Raw genomic sequence first — 18,238 nt, 5'->3', positions numbered from 1 at the left:
TATCGATTATGTTGGGGTTGCTGTGTCTCTGATCTGCCCTTTTCCTTTTGAAACAAGAAGCATGTTCTTAGGTGGGGCCCTCTTGTTTCTGTTTAGGAACACATATCCAATACCTTGGAAAAACGAGAAAAGTAGTGAAGTCAAAATATTTCTGTTCTGATAATTTATGGGGACATGGAGAGGAATGTTGAGCTGGGCTCGTACTAAAATATTATTGCATTGCAGAGGTTGTGCTAGAATTCAAGACCTAGTAGCAAATATCATAATTTATGTCCTTCACATATACTTTTAATTTGTTGTGTAAAGCCTCAGTTTCAATCAGTCAAAGCATCATATATATTAGTGGATATAAACAATTTTACTTTTTTTCAGAGCCTATGCATCTCGTATTCTATCTCTCTTCCTAACATTATGCTGGATATTGACTGTCATCTGTAGTTGTCACCGGGTCTGAGTGCATATGCAAAGGACTCTGAGGCTGCTGCAAAATCACTATCAGAACTACTTGAAAAGGCTGAAGCAGCAGTTCCTGAAGAGCTGAGGTCCATCACACCAGTTAAAGTTGGGGTAGGGAATGTCATTTTCTGCTTAAGTATACATGAATAGCTCTCTTCTCCTTGTATCACCTTAAAATTTGAGTTGCACCAATAATGTTCATGCAGGCTACTGCTGGGCTAAGGCAATTGGAAGGTGATGCATCTGACAAGATTTTACAAGCAGTAATTACATGCTCCAAAATTCTTATTGCAATTGTCCTTTTTTTTCCTTTCTCCTAGTTCATTCTAGTTACTCCTCTAAACTTTTGCATAGGTGAGGGATTATTTGAGGAAAAAAAGCTCATTTAAATCAAAGGATGACTGGGTCACAGTTTTGGATGGCAATCAGGAAGGTGCTTACCAATGGGTATGTCAAGAGATACTATCTTATATTCCATTTGAGTGAAGAGTTGATTGTTATCTGCCATTTGTAGGAAGCTAAAGTTAAGTATGTTTACTCGACTAGCTTAACATGATCCTTACTTGCAGAATGACCAGCAAATTATATACAGTTTTCAAGTGCTAAACTCTTCAACATTGTATACATTGTTCTCTGAAAACTAATGTCGATACGGTTACATGTTTACAGGTGACTATTAACTATTTATTGGGAAATCTGGGAAAAGAGTACTCCGGTACTGTTGGAGTGGTTGATCTCGGGGGTGGTTCTGTTCAAATGGCATATGCCATCTCGGAGTCAGATGCTGCTAAAGCTCCTAAAGTATCTGGTGGAGAGGAGTCATACGTGCAGGAAATGTATCTCAAGGGAAGAAAATATTATCTTTATATTCACAGGTAAGTAGTCCTCAATGTTTTTATTTACTCTTACCTCTCGGCCTTCATGCATGCTATTGATCGAGGTTGTTTTTCTTTATGTCTTTATTACTGATCGTTTGAGTAGTGATGTATTTTCATTAGCAAGGTACTTCTTGCTCTTATGATAAGAGTAAATGATCTTGATACTATTTTCTTTCTTATGGGGTCAATATTTTTGACTTGCAGTTACCTACATTATGGGTTATTGGCTGCTCGAGCTGAGATTTTGAAAACTAGTCAAGAATCTGAGAATCCATGTCTACTTGCGGGCTATGATGGTTTGTACAAGCCTACTTGATATAGTATTTTCATCTTATCTTGATTTCTGTTTGTCGTTGGTGTAGAACAAGCTTACTTGAAAATGTGTAATATGCTTAGGAACTGGTGATGATATATGGTTCATTTTCTAGGTTCTTACAAATATGGGCCAACAGAGTACAAGGCTACTGCTTTACCCTCTGGCTCCAGCCACAGCAAATGTAGGGAGGCAGCTATTAAGGCTCTAAAAGTCAATGAATCTTGTACACATATGAAATGTACGTTTGGGGGTGTCTGGAATGGCGGGGGAGGCGATGGCCTGAAGAACTTATTCGTTGCTTCATTTTTCTTCGACAGAGCTGCTGAGGTAAGAACACCCTCTACAAATGTCCGCTTGACACAATTAGCACATTTCTGTCACTGAACCATGGTAATTCTCCTGTGTAGGCTGGTTTTATCAACCCAAATCTGGCTGTTGCAACAGTTCGTCCGTCTGATTTCGAGGAAGCAGCTAAACAAGCGTGTCAAACTCGTCTTGAAGATGCCAAGGCTTCGTATCCTCGTGTGAAGCCAGAACACCTTCCATTCATGTGCATGGACCTTGTTTATCAGGTTACTCTGCTTGTTGATGGATTAGGTGAGTAACTGCATACATGCTTTGGTTAGTTTGAACAGCGTGCACAGGTTGAACACAAGCGAAACTGTTGATTGTGTCTTTCGTGTGGCAGGCATTGATCCATGGCAAACGATTACATTGGTGAAAAAAGTTAAATATCAGAATTCACTGGTCGAAGCAGCGTGGCCGCTGGGCAGCGCCATCGAGGCTGTTTCATCGCCCGCCTAACTACTTCGCCTCCCGGTTAGCACATTCTATTGATCTGAGTGCATATTCTGCAACTGGTTTGCGAGTATTGCTTTTGGAATTGGACTTTTTGGTGACGAAATTTGTGATTCAATATATTCCTTGTTTATTTTTTGTTAAAGAATGAGAAATAAGTATTTGAAACTTAGGAATAGCTTACCTGAAATTATTACTGGTGTACTTACGGACTGTACTGATAAAACTCAAAGTTTCATCATTTTTTTTTTGTCATGTTACTGAACTCGCCAACATAGGAAAAGCTAAGTTTAATTTGTGTGATGGACACATTTTTTGTTGATGGAAAGCACATATTTGAGATTTTGGTATGTTTTACAAATTTTATTGACACGTGTTGATCATCGGTAAATAATACTCCCTTGTTATGAATGGCACTAGGTAAAGTTATTGAGTGTAAGTAAAGAAAAAGATAAGTGGATATTATAGTGAGAGAGAGTGAGAGAGTTTATTTGAAAAGAAAAAGTGTCCATCTTGAACGGCTCTTCGGCTACCGATTCTTGGGAACCTGCTGATCCGGTCTGTCACCAGAGCCTCGTACATCGACCAAGTCAAGACCCTGTCTAAATTGCCTCATAGACTCCATCCGACCGTTGTTTCTTAGAGATTATACATATAGGTGTTGTTCGGTTTCTAAAATAAAATAGTATCAAGATATAATTAGGATTAAGTTGTGAGATTATTTTAGTCATACGGAGTTAGCTATGACTAATTATCCCATGATTATCCATCTAGGATTGAGTCGTGGGTTTGAATCTCTTGAATCAAACACACTACAAATTTAATTTCGGATACTATTTTGCAAACCGAACACCACCATAAATCGCAGAGAGCATAAAAGAGCATCGTTGGTGGAAAAGATCCGTATCAATCTCATCGTTGTATCACATTAATGTTATGGGGCGAGCATAGTTATCATCTAATTAATTCAAAGTTTGACATTTACTACCATCTTAATCGCGCAGCAATAATTGGAGCATCTTGCAATTGAAAACTACTTCCATAGTTGACAATTAAACCACTAATCACCAATAATATATCAATCAGATATGTATATCATCTACAGAAGGGGTAAACAAGATCCATGGTCCGTCCATAACATAAGTATTCATTCCCAAGAAAAAAAAGAAGCAGAAAAGATACAGAGAAGAACAAAGGTATGTGCAAACCATTAGAAATTTAGAATTAATGTTATTATATTGTAATTTAGGCATATTTTTATCTTTGGGATGTCCTTTGTTCGTTACCAATTAATGATATAGTAGTATCAGTTTATTTGAGAGATTTTAATCTTTCTTTTACTTTGTTGATCAGTGATTTTCTTATTTAGCTTTACTATAAATGGATTTGAGTTTGAGGTGTTGATTTGTGATGTAGCTATTACAAAAAGTTGTTATTACAATGAGGTTGCATTCTTTGTAGATGCATAATTTAGATTCCTAATTATGCTCTGTCTCTCTCTTTCACAATCTGTTATCAACATAGAATGGAAGTAGTACCAGTCGCCGCTATTGTCAATGTTATTGTTCAAAACCTTGTCGAACATGGTAAGAAAGAGATCTCACGTGTCCGAGGTCTCGAAAAAGAAACAGAAAAGCTAGCCGGAAGCTTGGATACCATCCAGAAATTCTTGAACGATGCAGAGATGAGTACCGTTGTTCCTGGTGAGGCTGTCAAAAGCTGGCTTAAGAAACTCGAAGACGTAGCCTTTGATGCTGACAATGTTTTGGATGAGCTCAGCTACCATCTTCTCTCCAAACCAATCAAGTCCAACCCCATCAACATACACTCATGCTTCTCATCCTCCAATCCTATTATACGTCCCGGAAATATGGCTCGTAAAATCAAAGGAATAAATGAGAATTTGGAGTCCATTCGGACAGAGGCAGCCAGCCTTGGCCTCGTACAGAGGCTTCGCGATGTGCCCACTTTGGTTGATGCTACTTCTGAAACTGATTCATATACTCTTGATCCAATTTTTATTGGAAGAGATAATGTGGTTTCGGAAATAGTTGAGATTCTTACCACGAGTATAACAACTGATGAACGTGTAATATCTATCCTTGCCATTGTCGGAATGGGAGGATTGGGGAAGACAACCTTGACTAGGAAAGTCTTTAATCAGCTAAAGGGACAGACTACTTTAAGTTTTAGCTCACATATTTGGGTGCATGTTTCTCAAATTTTTGATCCAATCGTTCTTTTCAAGAAAATCCTTAAAGAGTTGACTCCTTATCAAGTTGAAGCTGAGATGAGTAGGCAAGATATTATGAAAAGGATGGAAGAGGTTTTGAAGGATAAAACCTATCTTCTAATTCTTGATGATGTTTGGAATGAAGATCTTCCCAAATGGGAAAATTTTATCAATTCCTTGTTGGGTGTTACTTCTATTAATGGAAATGCCATTGTTGTTACCACTAGAAATATAGATGTGGCAACAACTGTGAATGCATCTCATACATCTCACCTCAAAGAGTTATCGAATGACGACTGTTGGTCAATTATCAAAGAAAAATGCTTTGGAAAAGAGGATTTTCCTAAGGAATTTGAGACTATTGGGAGAAAGATTGCAAAAAGATGCCATGGTTTGCCATTAGCTGCCAACGTAGTTGGTGGAGTACTGCGTAATAAATCTGAAGAGAAATGGCTATCTATTGAAGAGAAATGGCTTTCGCGCATTGAAGGAGATCATATCACAAAGATATTGAGGTTGAGCTTTGATAATTTGTCTTTACCATCACTTAAGGAGTGTTTCGCATATTGTTCAATTTTCCCTAAAGGTCACAAAATCGAAAGGCGGAAACTGATTGAGTGTTGGATGGCAGAGGGATTTCTCGAAACTGATGGCAGCAATGATGATATGGAGTGTGTGGGAGACAGATTTATCAATGTTCTTATGCACAACTCTTTACTGCAAGTTGCATGGCGAGACGACTATGGAAATGTGGAAAGTTGCGTGATGCACGATCTCGTGCATGATATCGCGTGTTCAATTTTAGGCTCTTCAGGCCGAGTGAGATACATGGTTCATTATGAAGAATCAAGTCCTATTTCAGAAAAAGTGGCAAAATATCTCCGTACATTATTGTTCGAGGATAAGATTTATGGTAACATGTTTGCGGATTTCAAGCGTCTGCATGTTTTAATACTTGCTGATTATGGATGTAAAGAGTTGCCAATTTCGATTAGGAAGTTGATACATTTGAGAATTCTTGTAATTTCATCGACGCGGATCAAATATTTGCCTGATTGGATTGGTGAACTCTATTGGTTGCAAACGTTATATGCGGATACTGCATCTTTGGAGGAACTTCCAAGTACGTTGAAGTACTTGACTAATTTAAGGCATCTTTATATTCAGTGGCCTATGAAGCTGACATTGCCCGCCGAGATTGGAAGATTAACTTCTCTCCAAGTCCTGGAGTATTTTAAAGTTGGGGACAAAGATGGATACAAAATTGAAGAGCTTGGAAGTTTGAAAGATCTCAAAGGAAAACTAGAAATTTCTAACCTTGAAATGGTTGAAAACAAGGAAGAGGCTGAGAAAGCAAGTCTATCTAACAAGTCAAAACTATCAGAGTTGCGTTTAACATGGGGGATGCGTGGAGAAGTTGAAGCTACAAATGATGAGAATGTGTTGGAAGGCCTCCAACCTCACTCTCGTCTTAAGAAGTTAGTGATTGAAGGATTCAAAGGGAAAAGGTTTCCATCGTGGACTCAAAATATGGCAGTTGAAAATGTGGGTGAAGATTGTTCGGTACCGCTTAACAAGTTGATTGAGATAAGACTCTCCAATTGCTCAGAATGTGAAGAAATCCCAATGCTTGGGCATTTGCCAAATCTCACGTCTCTCGAGTTGAAAGGATTGAGCAATGTGAAGTCCATAAATTCTCGTTTCTATGGATTAGTGAATGAGGAGGCGCGTATTGTTTTTCCAGCTCTGGAAACACTTGAGTTGGGTGAAATGTCTAATCTTGCAGGGTGGGAAGGAGTGGAATTAAGTGAGGCCAAGGTATTTCCTCGCCTCAAGTACTTGATAATTGAGGATTGCAAGCAATTGATGAGTTTTCCAAATCATTCCTTGTCATGCCTCAAACATTTGATTATGAGGAGTATTGTCAGCTACAAGCCTTTAGCAAACATATTTAAGACGGAACTAACGTCGCTAACAAAGCTTTGGCTAGAAGGAATAGATGATCTGGAATATCTTCCAGAGTGGTTATTCCATAGCAATCCCAAAATGTGGGAGTTGAGGATAGAGAAGTGCCCCAATTTGAGAGGATTACCAGATGGTCTATGTAACATCAGTTCTTTGGAGGAATTGTTTATAAGGGAGTGTCCAAAATTGGAACGGATAGGAGATAGTAGCGGAAAACAATCACAATCACAATCGCAATCACGAGGATTGCTTCGTCATGTGGAGATTTGTGAATGCAATGCATTGGCGTATTTTCCATGTGAAATATTACAATCGTCGTTGGAGAAATTGAAGTTGAATAGTTTAAGTAGCCTACAGAACCTGCCCAGTCTAATTGACTTCCTCCCAAAATTGCATCATCTAAAAGAAGTAACAATTATTGGTGTTCCTCAATTCAAGACCACTTGTTTTGTAGAGATCCCACCTTCTTTTAGTAGCTTGGCATTGTTAAAAATAGATGTTAGTATGGGTGGATCAATGGAAGCGGTTGATGGCATATTGCAAGGATGCAGCAGCTCTCACTCACTTAAAATATTACAGCTGAAGGGAATGGAAAATTGGGAGAATCTTCCAGAATCAATTCAACATCTCAATGCTCTTATTATATTAAGGTTGGAGAATTTTGCAATGGAAGAGTTACCAGAATGGTTGGGGAATCTCTTATCTTTAGAGCAGTTGGAAATATGCTTTTGCAAGAAACTAAGGCGTCTACCCTCTGTGGATGCAATGCGGCGTCTCACTAGACTAAAATTGTTACATATATCCGAATGTCCAGAAATATGTATTGAACAACAATCTGATGCAGTTGATTCCCAATGGCCCAAGATTTCACATATCCCCAATATCAAGATTGATGGAGACATAGTTGGTGGTGAGTATGAATATCTTTTCTTGTTTACATCTCTATTTACTTTGACTTTCACTGAATTATTGATTTATAGTAATCATTTTTGTGTTTGGTATAGTTGATATAGCTTATTCTAAAGAAAGGAGGAGAAAACATATGTGTTTGATGAGTGGGTGCCTCTAAAGAGTGAGAATGAACAACGTCGCCGCTGTCATTAAAGTTTTAGTTCAAAACCTCATCGACCATTCCAAGAATGAAATCTCACTTATCCGAGGTCTCGACAAAGAAGCTGCAAAGCTAGCTGGGAGTTTAGATATGATCCAGCATTTGTTGAACGATGCTGAGAGCCGTACCATTCCCGGTGGGGCTGTCAAAAGCTGGCTGAGGAAGCTCGAAGACGTGGCATTCGATGCTGACAACGTTTTGGATGAGCTCAACTATCATCTTCTCTCCAAACGAATCAAGTCCATCAAGCCCATGAAAGAGAAGGTACTTTCATGCTTCTCATCTTTGAGTTATATTGCGCATCCCAGAAATATAGCTCTTAAAATCCAAGAAATCAATGAGAATTTGGAGTCCATTTACAAAGAGGGAGCTGGGCTTGGCCTCAAAGAGACTCTTGCCACCAATGTGCCAACTTTGCCTGCTTTTGAAACTGACTCACTCACTCTTGATCCAATTTTCATTGGAAGAGATGAGTTGGTGTCAGAAATAGTTGAGGTTATTAACACTAGTACCACCACTGATGAACGTATAATTTCTATCGTTGCCATTGTGGGAATGGGAGGATTGGGGAAGACAACCTTGACTAGAAAAGTCTTTCATCTTCTAAAACAAAAGAATCTGTTTGGATCACATATTTGGGTGCATGTTTCTCAAATTTTTGATCCAATCATTCTTTTCAAGAAAATCCTCAAATGCTTAACTTCTACTGATCAAGTTGAGAGTAGGGAAGATATTATGAAAAATCTTCAAGAAGCTTTGAAAGACAAAACTTATCTTCTTATTCTTGATGATGTATGGAATCAAGATCGTCCCAAGTGGGATGATTTTATCAATTCTTTGGTTGGCGTCACTTCTACCAAGAGGAATGCAATTGTTATTACCACTAGAAATATGGAAGTCGCTTCAAGTATGCAATTACTTTATAGACATCAGCTTGAAGGATTATCACATGAAGATTGTTGGTCAATAATCAAAGCAAAAACTTTTGGAAAAGAGGATATTCCATCAGAGTTTGAGGCCATAGGGAGGAAGATTGCAACAAGATGTCAAGGTTTGCCATTAGCTGCCAATGTAGTTGGTGGAGCACTATGCAATAAATCTGAAGAAGAATGGATCTTGATCGAAGAGAAATGGCTTTCGTACAATGAAGGGGGTCATATCACAAGGATTTTGAAGTTGAGCTTTGATAATTTGTCTCTGTCATCACTCAAGAAGTGTTTTGCATATTGTTCGATTTTTCCTAAAGGTCACAGAATCAAAAGTCAGCAGCTGATTGAGAACTGGATGGCAGAAGGATTTCTTGAAGCTAATGGAAGCAATGAAATGGAATGCTTAGGTGACAAATTTATGAAAGTTCTTCTGAACAACTCTCTACTACAAGTTGCAGAAAGAGATAATTATGGAAATGTGAAGAGTTGTGTGATGCACGATCTTGTGCATGATCTCGCGTGTGCAATTTCAGGTTCTTCTAATATTATAGAAGGCGGGAGCCGAGTGAGATACATGATTCATGAAGAAGAAAGTTGTATTCCAACAGAAGTGGCAAAATATTTGCGTACGTTACTGATCAGGGGAAACGTTTATGGTAACAGGTTTGCAGATTTCGAGTGTCTACATGTTTTAATTCTTGTAGATCATGAATGTAATAAGTTGCCAAGTTCGATAAGGAAGTTGATACATTTAAGGAAACTTGATATTTCGTCGACGCTTATCAATTATTTGCCGGACTGGATTGGTGAACTCCATCAGTTGCAAACATTAAATGCATGTACACGAAGATTGAGGGAACTGCCTAGTTCTCTGAAGTACTTGATTAATTTAAGGAATCTTTACATTGATGATGGTGTAGAGTTGCCAACCGAGATTGGGAGTTTAACTTCTCTCCAGGCGCTAAAGTATTTTAAAGTTGGTGAGAAAGATGGATGGAAAATTGAAGAGCTTGGAAGTTTGAATGGTCTCAAAGGAACACTGGAAATTTCTAATCTTGAAAGGGTTGATAACAAGGAAGAGGCTGGGAAAGCTAATCTATCTATTAAGTCAAAATTATTGAAATTGGTTTTGACATGGAATGGGAATAGAGAAGGTGAAACTCCAAATGATGAGAATGTATTGGAAGGTCTTCAACCACACTCAAATCTGAAAAAAATAGTGATTGAAGGATTCAAGGGAAATAGATTTCCATCCTGGACTCGAAATATGGTAATTGAAAATGTGTCTCAACAAGGTTGTTGGGTACCACTTAACAAGTTGATTGAGATAAAACTATCCAAGTGCTCAGAATGTGAAGAAATCCCAATGTTTGGGCAGTTGTCAAATCTCAAGTGTCTCTGGTTAGAAGGATTGACAAATTTGAAGTCCATAAATTCTTCTTTCTACAGAATAGTGAATGAGGAGACACGTCTTGTTTTTCCAGCTCTAGAAAGGCTCGTGTTGGTTGAAATTCCTAAGCTGGCAGAGTGGGCAGAAGTAGAATCTGCAGGTGCAAGTGATGTGAAGGTATTTCCTAACCTCCAACACTTGGAGATCTCTCAATGCAAGCAATTGATGAGTTTTCCTAATCATTCGGGGTCATGCCTCAAAAGTTTGAGAATCAGGGAGATTGGGAGCATGCCTTTAACATGCATATTCAAAACGAAATTAAAGTTGCTGACAGAGCTTTGGATAGAAGGAATAGATGATCTGGAATATCTCCCAAATTGGCTATTCTATAACAATCCCAATCTCTTGGAGTTAAATATAAAAAAGTGTTCCAATTTGAGAGAATTACCAGATGGTCTAGGCACCCTCAATTCTTTGGAGAAGTTGGTTATAAGAGACTGTCCAAATTTGGAACTAGTATCAGATATTGGTGCACAACAATCACAAGGAAGCCTCACATGTCTTAAAAGTTTGGAGATTTGTGAATGCAAAGCTATGCTGTACATACCATGTGAAATGGTAGGATCCTTGCTTGAGGTATTGGTGTTGAAGAATTTAAGTAGCCTAAAGAATCTACCTAGAATAATTGATTGTCTGCCGAAATTGCCTCGTCTAACACGTTTAGGAATTACTGGTGTTTCTCAATTTATGGCCACTTTTTCTTGGAGTCAACTTATAATAGATGTTAGTATGGAGGGATCCATGGAGACCGTTGATGGCTTATTGAAAAGATGCAATTCCCGCTCACTTTTTCATTTAATATTGAAAGGGAGGGAAACTTGGGGAAATTTGCCAGAATCAATTCAACATCTCACCTTTATTAGCGTTTTAGTGATAGAGAATTATGGAATGGAAGAGTTGCCTGAATGGTTGGGGAACCTCTCATCTCTATGGCAATTGTTTATATATGATTGCAAGAAGTTAAGGCGTCTACATGCACTGCAGGGCCTCAAATCACTTCGATTCTTAGGAATTAAGGGCTGTCCAGAAATAAGTATTGAACAACAAAGTGATGCAGTTGATTCCCAATGGCCCAACATTTCACATATCCCCAAGATCGAGATTGATGGAGATAGAATAGGTGCGTCTGAATACATTTTCTGGTTTCCTTTTAATAGAAGCAGTTGCATGTCTATTTCCTCACCACCACGTTATATTGACTTTCAGTGACTTATAGATTTCACCTTTTGTCCATTAATCATTTTTGTGTTTGATACTTGAAGAGAGAAGGAGAAAACATAGTAAAAGTTTGATGAGTGGGTGCCTGATACGGATCCTACAACCCCACCGGCTGAGGACGAGGACAGCACAGTAGTGGCGACTGAGGTGGAGAAGGAGTCCACGCCACGGACAGAGGATGATGAGCCGGAGGGAGCAGCGACCGTCACAGAAGGAAGAAGACTAAGGCCAAGAGAGCATCTCAAGCCTCCGGAGCGCCTCCAGAATTACGTCTCCAAATAAGAGACTAATTCAGTTAGGCGATGAAGTTGTCATTTTATTTCCTAATGTCGTACTTTATTTTATTTTATTTTTGATCTTTTAATTATTGTGAACTTATTTTTACCTTCAACTAAGCAATGCCAAATATATTAGTACTCCACTTAATTCAATATTTACAATATTATACTCCCTCCGTCCCCGCTTTAACAGTCTCATTGATTTTTCTATCCTCTTTTTTTAAAAATGATAAAAAATAGTTAAAAAAGAGAAATGATAAATTAAGAAAGAGAATAATATAGAGAAGAGTTTTATCTACATTATTATCTCTCTTACTTTACCATTTCTCCACTTTAACTATTTTTTATTATTTTTACGAAAAGATGACAGAAAAGTCAATGGGACTGCTAAAGCGGGACGGAGGAAGTATTATATATCATGTCCAAGGAGGAGAAAACTAATTTCATTGCCTATTCACAATATTCATCTACAAGAGCAACGAAGAAGAAGAAAGGATAGAACTGTAAGGTATGTCTGCTAATAGTTCTACCCATTCATCTGAGAGATCTTGGCCTTTCTTTACTTTGCTGGTTTGTGATTTTTTATTTAGTTTTACTTGTCAATTAGTTATTATAAATGCTATAAGAATGGAAAAATCATTAGGGTTATTGCATTCTTGATAGATGCAGACTTCTACGTTAAAAAATGTTATGGCCAATTAGTCTACTTGAATAAAACTTGAGACGTATTTTTGTTATCGTAAATGTTTGTTATTGATGATTTTTTTTTTACCTATCGGATGTGTTCCTGTATCAATCAGTCCTCTGACTTCTTTTGTATCAATTTAATAAGAAAGCTCAAACTTCATAATAAAGTTATACAAAATTTAATAATACTACAAGGTAATCAAGAGGAAATATTCTAACAAAGATCCGCGGAGGGCCGGATTTTGGCTTAGCCACAAATGTCACAGTTTGATAGGATAAACCTCCTATCGGGCTGATTAGCGATTGATAAATGTCTGTCGCGGGCGCGAGTGCCCATCGAGCAAGACGATTTTCTCACTTTGGAGAACAGAATGAACATATTCTTGATTACCTTCTCAGATGATTACAATAACTCTTATTTATAATACTAAAAACTAACTTAATGAACAAGAAAAAGAAAACAATGATAAAAAAAATACGCAAATCCCTAATTTTACTAACTAAGCCAGTGGCTTTGTTGAGGTGTGCCTTCCATAGTCATTGGACTTCTTTCCCAACACTCCGAGGCCCTTTGATCTGCCCAACCTTTCTAACAGATAATCAAGACTATCTTCTTCATCAATTTTCTTTTTCGTCCGTCCTCAATTAATTGACACTCATACTTTTTATTTTTTAGTTAATATATAAAAGTATGATTCATATTTCACTAATTTTTTCCACCCAATTTTCACAACATTTCTTTAAATCCGTGTCAAGTCAAATTATGTCAAGTAATGGGGAACACAGGGAGTAGTTGTCGATAAGAACTGAAATAATGCAAGAAAATGAAAGCAAACTACCTTGAATGAAAGGCTGTAAACTGTACTGCATTCTCTTCCTACTCTGTCTTTCACTCTATACCAATTATCCTTTTTTCTTCCGAATCAGTTATAAGCTCAAACAATGGAAGGAGAAGCTGTCGCTGCCGTCATTAAAGTTGTAGTTCAAAACCTCATCGACCATTCCAAGACAGAGATCTCACTAATCCGTGGTCTCGACAAAGAAGCAGCAAAGCTAGCTGGGAATTTGGATACGATCCAGAAATTCTTGAACGATGCTGAGAACCGTACTATTCCCGGTGGGGCTGTCGAAAGCTGGCTGAGGAAGCTCGAAGATGTGGCGTTTGATGGTGACAACGTTTTGGATGAGCTCAATTACCACCTTCTCTCGAAACAAATTAACTCTATCAAACCCATGAAACAAAAGGTACTCTCATGCTTCTCACCATTCAGTCATATTGCGCATCCCAGAAATATAGCTCTAAAAATTCAAGAAATCAATGAGAATTTAGAGTCCATTCAAAAAGAGGGAGCCGGGCTTGGCCTCAAAGAGAGGCTAGCCAACGATGTGCCAAAACTGCCTCATGCTGCTTTTGAAACTGATTCCTTCTCACATGATCCAATTTTCATAGGAAGAGATGAGTTGGTGTCGGAAATAATTGAGGTTATTAACACTAGTACCACAACTGATGAACGTGTAATTTCTATCTTTGCCATTGTTGGAATGGGAGGATTGGGGAAGACAACCTTGACTAGGAATGTCTTTCATCATCCAAAGATAAAAACTCTCTTTGGATCACATATTTGGGTGCATGTTTCTCAAATTTTTGATCCAATCATCCTTTTCAAAAAAATCCTCAAGGAGTTGACTTCTTCTCCACATCATGATGAAATCGAGAGTAGCCAAGGTATTCTCAAAAACACTTCTTCTGATCAGAGTAGGCAGGATTTTCTCAAAAAGACTTCTTTTGGTCAAGTTGATGTTGAGAGTAGTCAAGATTTTGTGAAAAGGAATTATCATGATCAAGTTGAGGTCGAGAGTAGGCAAGGTATTCTTAAAAGGCTTCAAAAAGCTTTAAAAGATAAAACTTATATTTATTCTGGATGATGTTTGGAATCAAGATCGTCCCAAATGGGATGATTTTATCAATTCTTTGGTTGGTGTTACTTCTACCAAGAGGAATGCAATTGTTATTACCACCAGAAATATGGAAGTCGCTTCAACTATGCAATCACTTCATACACATGAGCTCAAAGGATTATCACACGAAAATTGTTGGTCAATAATCAAAGCCAAAACTTTTGGAAAACATGATATTCCATCAAAGTTTGAGGCCATAGGGAGGAAGATTGCAACAAGATGTCAAGGTTTGCCATTAGCTGCTAATGTAGTTGGTGGGGCGCTATATAAGAAATCTGAAGAAGAATGGCTCTCGATTGAAGAGAAATGGCTTTCACATGATGAAGGGGATCGTATCACAAATATATTGAAGTTGAGCTTTGAAAATTTGTCTCTATCGTCACTCAAAAAGTGTTTTGCATGTTGTTCGCTTTTCCCTAAAGGTCACAGAATCAAAAGTCAAGAACTGATTGAGTATTGGATGGCAGAAGGATTTCTTGAAGCTAATGGAAGCAGTGAGATGGAGTGCTTAGGCGAAAAATTTATGAAAGTTCTTGTGCACAACTCTCTACTACAAGTTGCAGAAAGAGATGATTATGGAAATGTAAAGAGTTGTGTGATGCACGATCTTGTGCATGATCTCGCATGTTCAATTTCAGGTTCTTCTAATAATAAAGAAAGTGGGAGCCGAGTGAGATACATGATTCATGATGAAGAAAGTCGAATTCCAAGAGAAGTGGCAAAATATTTGCGGACATTATTGTTTGAGGGAGACATTTACCGTAACAAGTTTGCAGATTTCGAGCATCTACATGTTTTAGTTCTTGCAGATGATTGCTGTGATAAGTTGCCAATTTCGATAAGGAAGTTGATACATTTAAGGAAACTTGATATCTCATCGACGTGTATCAAATACTTGCCGGACTGGATCGGTGAACTCCATCAGATGCAAACATTAAATGCAGGCACACGAAGATTGAGGGAGCTGCCTAGAAATGTGAAGTACTTGATTAATTTAAGGCATCTTTATATCAATTCATTAACAAAGTTGCCTGCTGAGATTGGGTGTTTAACTTCTCTCCAGACGCTAGAGTATTTTATTGTTGGCGACAAGAATGGATGCAAAATCGAAGAGCTCGGGAGTTTGAATGGTCTCAAAGGAAAATTGGAAATTTCTAACCTTGAGAGGGTTGAAAACAAGGAAGAGGCTGAGAAAGCAAGTCTATCTAACAAGTCAAAAATATTGGAGTTGCGTTTGACATGGAACATGCATAGAGAAGTTGAAGCTACAAATGATGAGAATGTGTTGGAAGGCCTCCAACCTCACTCTAATATGAAGAAGTTGGATATTGAAGGATTCAAGGGAAAAAGATTTCCATCCTGGACTCAAAATATGGTAACTGAAAATGTTTGTCAAGGTTGTTGGGTTCCACTTAACAAGTTGATAGAGATAAAACTCTCCAACTGCTCAGAATGTGAAGAAATCCCAATGTTTGGGCAATTGCCAAATCTCAAGTCTCTCTGGTTAGAAGGATTGACAAATTTGAAGTCCATAAATTCTTCTTTCTATGGATTAGTGAATGAGGAGACACATATTGTTTTTCCAGCTCTAGAAAGACTCGTGTTGGTTGAAATGCCTAATCTTGCAGAGTGGGCAGAAGTAGAACCAGGAGGTGCAAGTGATGTGAAGGTATTTCCTAACCTCCAACACTTGGAGATCTCTAATTGCAACCAATTGATGAGTTTTCCTAATCATTCGTGGTCACGCCTCAAAAGTTTGATCATCGAGGGGAGTGGGAGCATGCCTTTCACATGCATATTCAAGACAGAATTAAAGTTGCTAACAGAGCTTTGGATAGAAGGAATAGATGAAGTGGAATATCTCCCAAATTGGTTATTCTTTAACAATCCCAATCTGTTGGAGTTAAGTATAAGAATGTGTTCCAATTTGAGAGAACTACCTGATGGTCTAGGCACCCTCAATTCTTTGGAGAAGTTAATTATAAGCGAGTGTCCAAATTTGGAACGAGTAGCAGATATTGGTGCACAACAATCACAAGGAAGCCTCACATGTCTTAAAAGGTTGGAGATTTGTGAATGCAAAGCTTTGCTGTATATTCCATGTGAAATGGTAGGATCCTTGCTTGAGGTACTGAAGTTGAATAATTTAAGTAGCCTAAAGAATCTACCCGATATAATTGATTGTCTGCCGAAATTGCCTCGTCTAACATGTTTACGATTTATTGGTGTTTCTCGATTGGTGGCCACTTATTCAAATAATTGGTTAAAAATAGATGTTAGTATGGAGGGATCTATGGAGACCGTTGATGGTTTATTGCAAGGATGCTACTCCAACTCAGTTAAGGAATTACACTTGAAAGGGAGGGAAGGTTGGGGAAATTTGCCAGAATCAATTCAACATCTCACCTCTATTGTATGGTTAAAGATAGAGAATTATGGAATGGAAGAGTTGCCTGAATGGTTGGGGAACCTCTCGTCTCTAAGCGTATTGTGGATATATAATTGCAAGAAGTTAAGGTGTCTACATGCACTGCGGGGCCTCACATCACTTGAACGCATACATATTAAGGGCAGCCCAGAAATGAGTATTAAACAACAAAGTGATGCAGCTGATTCCCAATGGCCCAACATTTCCCATATCAACTTCATTCTGATTGATGGACAAATAGTAGGTGAGTATTAATACATATTCGCCAGATTATGGTGACTTTCATTGACTTATTGATTTATCTCTGTCTCCATTAATCATCGAAGGAAGAAGGAGAACTCTTGTGAGTTTCATGAATGGCTGCCTCTAATTGCTCAACCACACTTAATGTTTACTGGTAAGAAACCTCACATTGCAATTCTCTATTCTTTCTTTGCTTTTTGTTGAAGAGAATGTGGATACCAATGTCTTTCAGACATTTCTGCTCATTTTCTGTTGTAGGAATGTCAAGAGTTATCCATTTCTCCATTTAGCTGCATTGCTCTGCTCCCAAAATGCAGTGTTTTCCGTTAGCTGTTGAGACTGTAAATTGCAAATTAACATGTTGTATAACACAAATTGGATGTTCTATTGTGTATTTGTACGTGTTTCATCAAATATTAATACTGGTATGTAGGTAGTTTAATATATAAGATTATAAGTAAGATAAGACAGTGTTTTTATAGCCAAAAGAGCACTAAATTATTGAGCAATGCACAAACATTTTCTAGTGTGTCGTATATGCTAATGCTGCTGCTCATTTTGGGTCTAAATTCATAGCCAATATAGCATTTAAGGCTAATTTTGTATTTGTGAAGGTGTTCCCTTGCAAATATTTTGGTTGAGAACTAATATTTTAGAGACTTGAAGATTAGTTGGTTTTTCCCACTTGTACACTCATATATTAGCTCATCACTGATATTTTGTAACTGATACACACACAACGAAACACACATAGAATTGAGAGGATTAGAGCTCTTGCTTGTGATTAGTTAAGAGCATTCAATTTGCACAATAAACTTCATTAGGCTTCTCTGTGGACGTAGCCATTTTCTTGCCAAACCACGTAATCGTTCAAGTGTGCTTTACATTACTTGTTTGAGTAAGTTCAATCCGTATCCCAACACTTTATTTGAATTTTTAATAGGTTCAATAAATATTTTTTTAATTTATTTTATGATTTTATTTCATCGTATCTAGGGCTATTTTGGCTGGGAACGATCTTTATACTACTTCCCAATTTGTGTATAAATTTATATTCAATAGCGGGTCTTTTAGAGCATCCACTATAAGAATAGGCCAGTCACTCTCTCTCCCTGCCACGTCAGCAGCACTAAAAATCCATCTGTCACGTCAGCATTTACTCAAATAGGCCAGTCGCAATAAAAATAATTCAAAAACAACTACATTTACGGAATTAAATTTACGAGACATATACGGAAAAATTCATTCATTTCATTAAAAAAAAGGTACATAGATAAAAAAAAATACAT

At 37.8% G+C, this 18,238-nt stretch overlaps 5 protein-coding genes across 7 annotated transcripts in view; all 5 read left to right on the top strand.

The window, feature by feature from the left end:
- LOC125208593 (apyrase 2-like) overlaps positions 1 to 2,518 on the top strand; it is a 4,580-nt gene extending 2,062 nt beyond the window's left edge. For both annotated transcript variants that reach the window (XM_048108244.1, XM_048108252.1), the window contains exons 5-11: positions 663 to 719; positions 811 to 903; positions 1,126 to 1,331; positions 1,539 to 1,630; positions 1,763 to 1,977; positions 2,058 to 2,247; positions 2,339 to 2,518. In XM_048108244.1, coding sequence (XP_047964201.1) covers positions 663 to 719; positions 811 to 903; positions 1,126 to 1,331; positions 1,539 to 1,630; positions 1,763 to 1,977; positions 2,058 to 2,247; positions 2,339 to 2,454 — 969 coding nt within the window. In that variant the 3' untranslated portion in view covers positions 2,455 to 2,518. The remainder of the gene's footprint in view (positions 1 to 662; positions 720 to 810; positions 904 to 1,125; positions 1,332 to 1,538; positions 1,631 to 1,762; positions 1,978 to 2,057; positions 2,248 to 2,338) is intronic.
- Positions 2,519 to 3,973: 1,455 nt separating this feature from the next.
- LOC125204901 (disease resistance protein RGA2-like) lies at positions 3,974 to 7,715 on the top strand. The gene is made up of 2 exons (XM_048103675.1): positions 3,974 to 7,556; positions 7,651 to 7,715. Exons 1-2 carry the CDS (start codon positions 3,974 to 3,976, stop codon positions 7,713 to 7,715), a joined length of 3,648 nt encoding a protein of 1,215 aa, XP_047959632.1.
- Positions 7,716 to 7,724: 9 nt separating this feature from the next.
- LOC125204851 (disease resistance protein RGA2-like) lies at positions 7,725 to 11,345 on the top strand. Its single transcript, XM_048103599.1, has one exon. The coding sequence runs from the start codon at positions 7,725 to 7,727 to the stop codon at positions 11,343 to 11,345; it is 3,621 nt and encodes a 1,206-aa protein (XP_047959556.1).
- Positions 11,346 to 13,261: 1,916 nt separating this feature from the next.
- LOC125204822 (putative disease resistance protein RGA4) lies at positions 13,262 to 14,245 on the top strand. The gene has a single exon (XM_048103564.1). It carries the CDS (start codon positions 13,262 to 13,264, stop codon positions 14,243 to 14,245), a length of 984 nt encoding a protein of 327 aa, XP_047959521.1.
- LOC125216254 (putative disease resistance protein RGA3) lies at positions 14,031 to 17,478 on the top strand. 2 transcript variants are annotated; one of them, XM_048117917.1, is made up of 3 exons: positions 14,031 to 16,950; positions 17,033 to 17,103; positions 17,208 to 17,478. In XM_048117917.1, the coding sequence occupies exons 1-2, from the start codon at positions 14,346 to 14,348 to the stop codon at positions 17,074 to 17,076; spliced, it is 2,649 nt and encodes an 882-aa protein (XP_047973874.1). In that variant the 5' UTR covers positions 14,031 to 14,345; the 3' UTR covers positions 17,077 to 17,103; positions 17,208 to 17,478. The 2 variants fall into 2 exon arrangements, with proteins under 2 accessions (XP_047973874.1, XP_047973884.1); XM_048117927.1 differs by having other exon boundaries at positions 17,182 to 17,478.
- The last annotated feature ends 760 nt before the right edge of the window (positions 17,479 to 18,238 follow it).

This window comes from Salvia hispanica, chromosome 1 (assembly GCF_023119035.1).
Source record: "Salvia hispanica cultivar TCC Black 2014 chromosome 1, UniMelb_Shisp_WGS_1.0, whole genome shotgun sequence".
In the NCBI taxonomy this organism is placed as follows: Eukaryota; Viridiplantae; Streptophyta; class Magnoliopsida; order Lamiales; family Lamiaceae; genus Salvia; species Salvia hispanica.
Note: the sequence above shows the minus strand (reverse complement) of the source record. Positions and strands in the feature narration are given on the sequence as shown.

Excerpts from the sequence above, each read along its gene's own strand:
- LOC125204901 (XM_048103675.1), top strand. The coding sequence starts at position 3,974 with ATGGAAGTAGTACCAGTCGCCGCTATTGTCAATGTTATTGTTCAAAAC. Across the intron at positions 7,557-7,650 it reads TGATGGAGACATAGTTGGTG|TTGATATAGCTTATTCTAAA; the intron begins GTGAGTATGAAT and ends TGTTTGGTATAG.
- LOC125204851 (XM_048103599.1), top strand. The coding sequence starts at position 7,725 with ATGAACAACGTCGCCGCTGTCATTAAAGTTTTAGTTCAAAACCTCATC.
- LOC125204822 (XM_048103564.1), top strand. The coding sequence starts at position 13,262 with ATGGAAGGAGAAGCTGTCGCTGCCGTCATTAAAGTTGTAGTTCAAAAC.
- LOC125216254 (XM_048117917.1), top strand. The coding sequence starts at position 14,346 with ATGGAAGTCGCTTCAACTATGCAATCACTTCATACACATGAGCTCAAA. Across the intron at positions 16,951-17,032 it reads GATTGATGGACAAATAGTAG|GAAGAAGGAGAACTCTTGTG; the intron begins GTGAGTATTAAT and ends TAATCATCGAAG.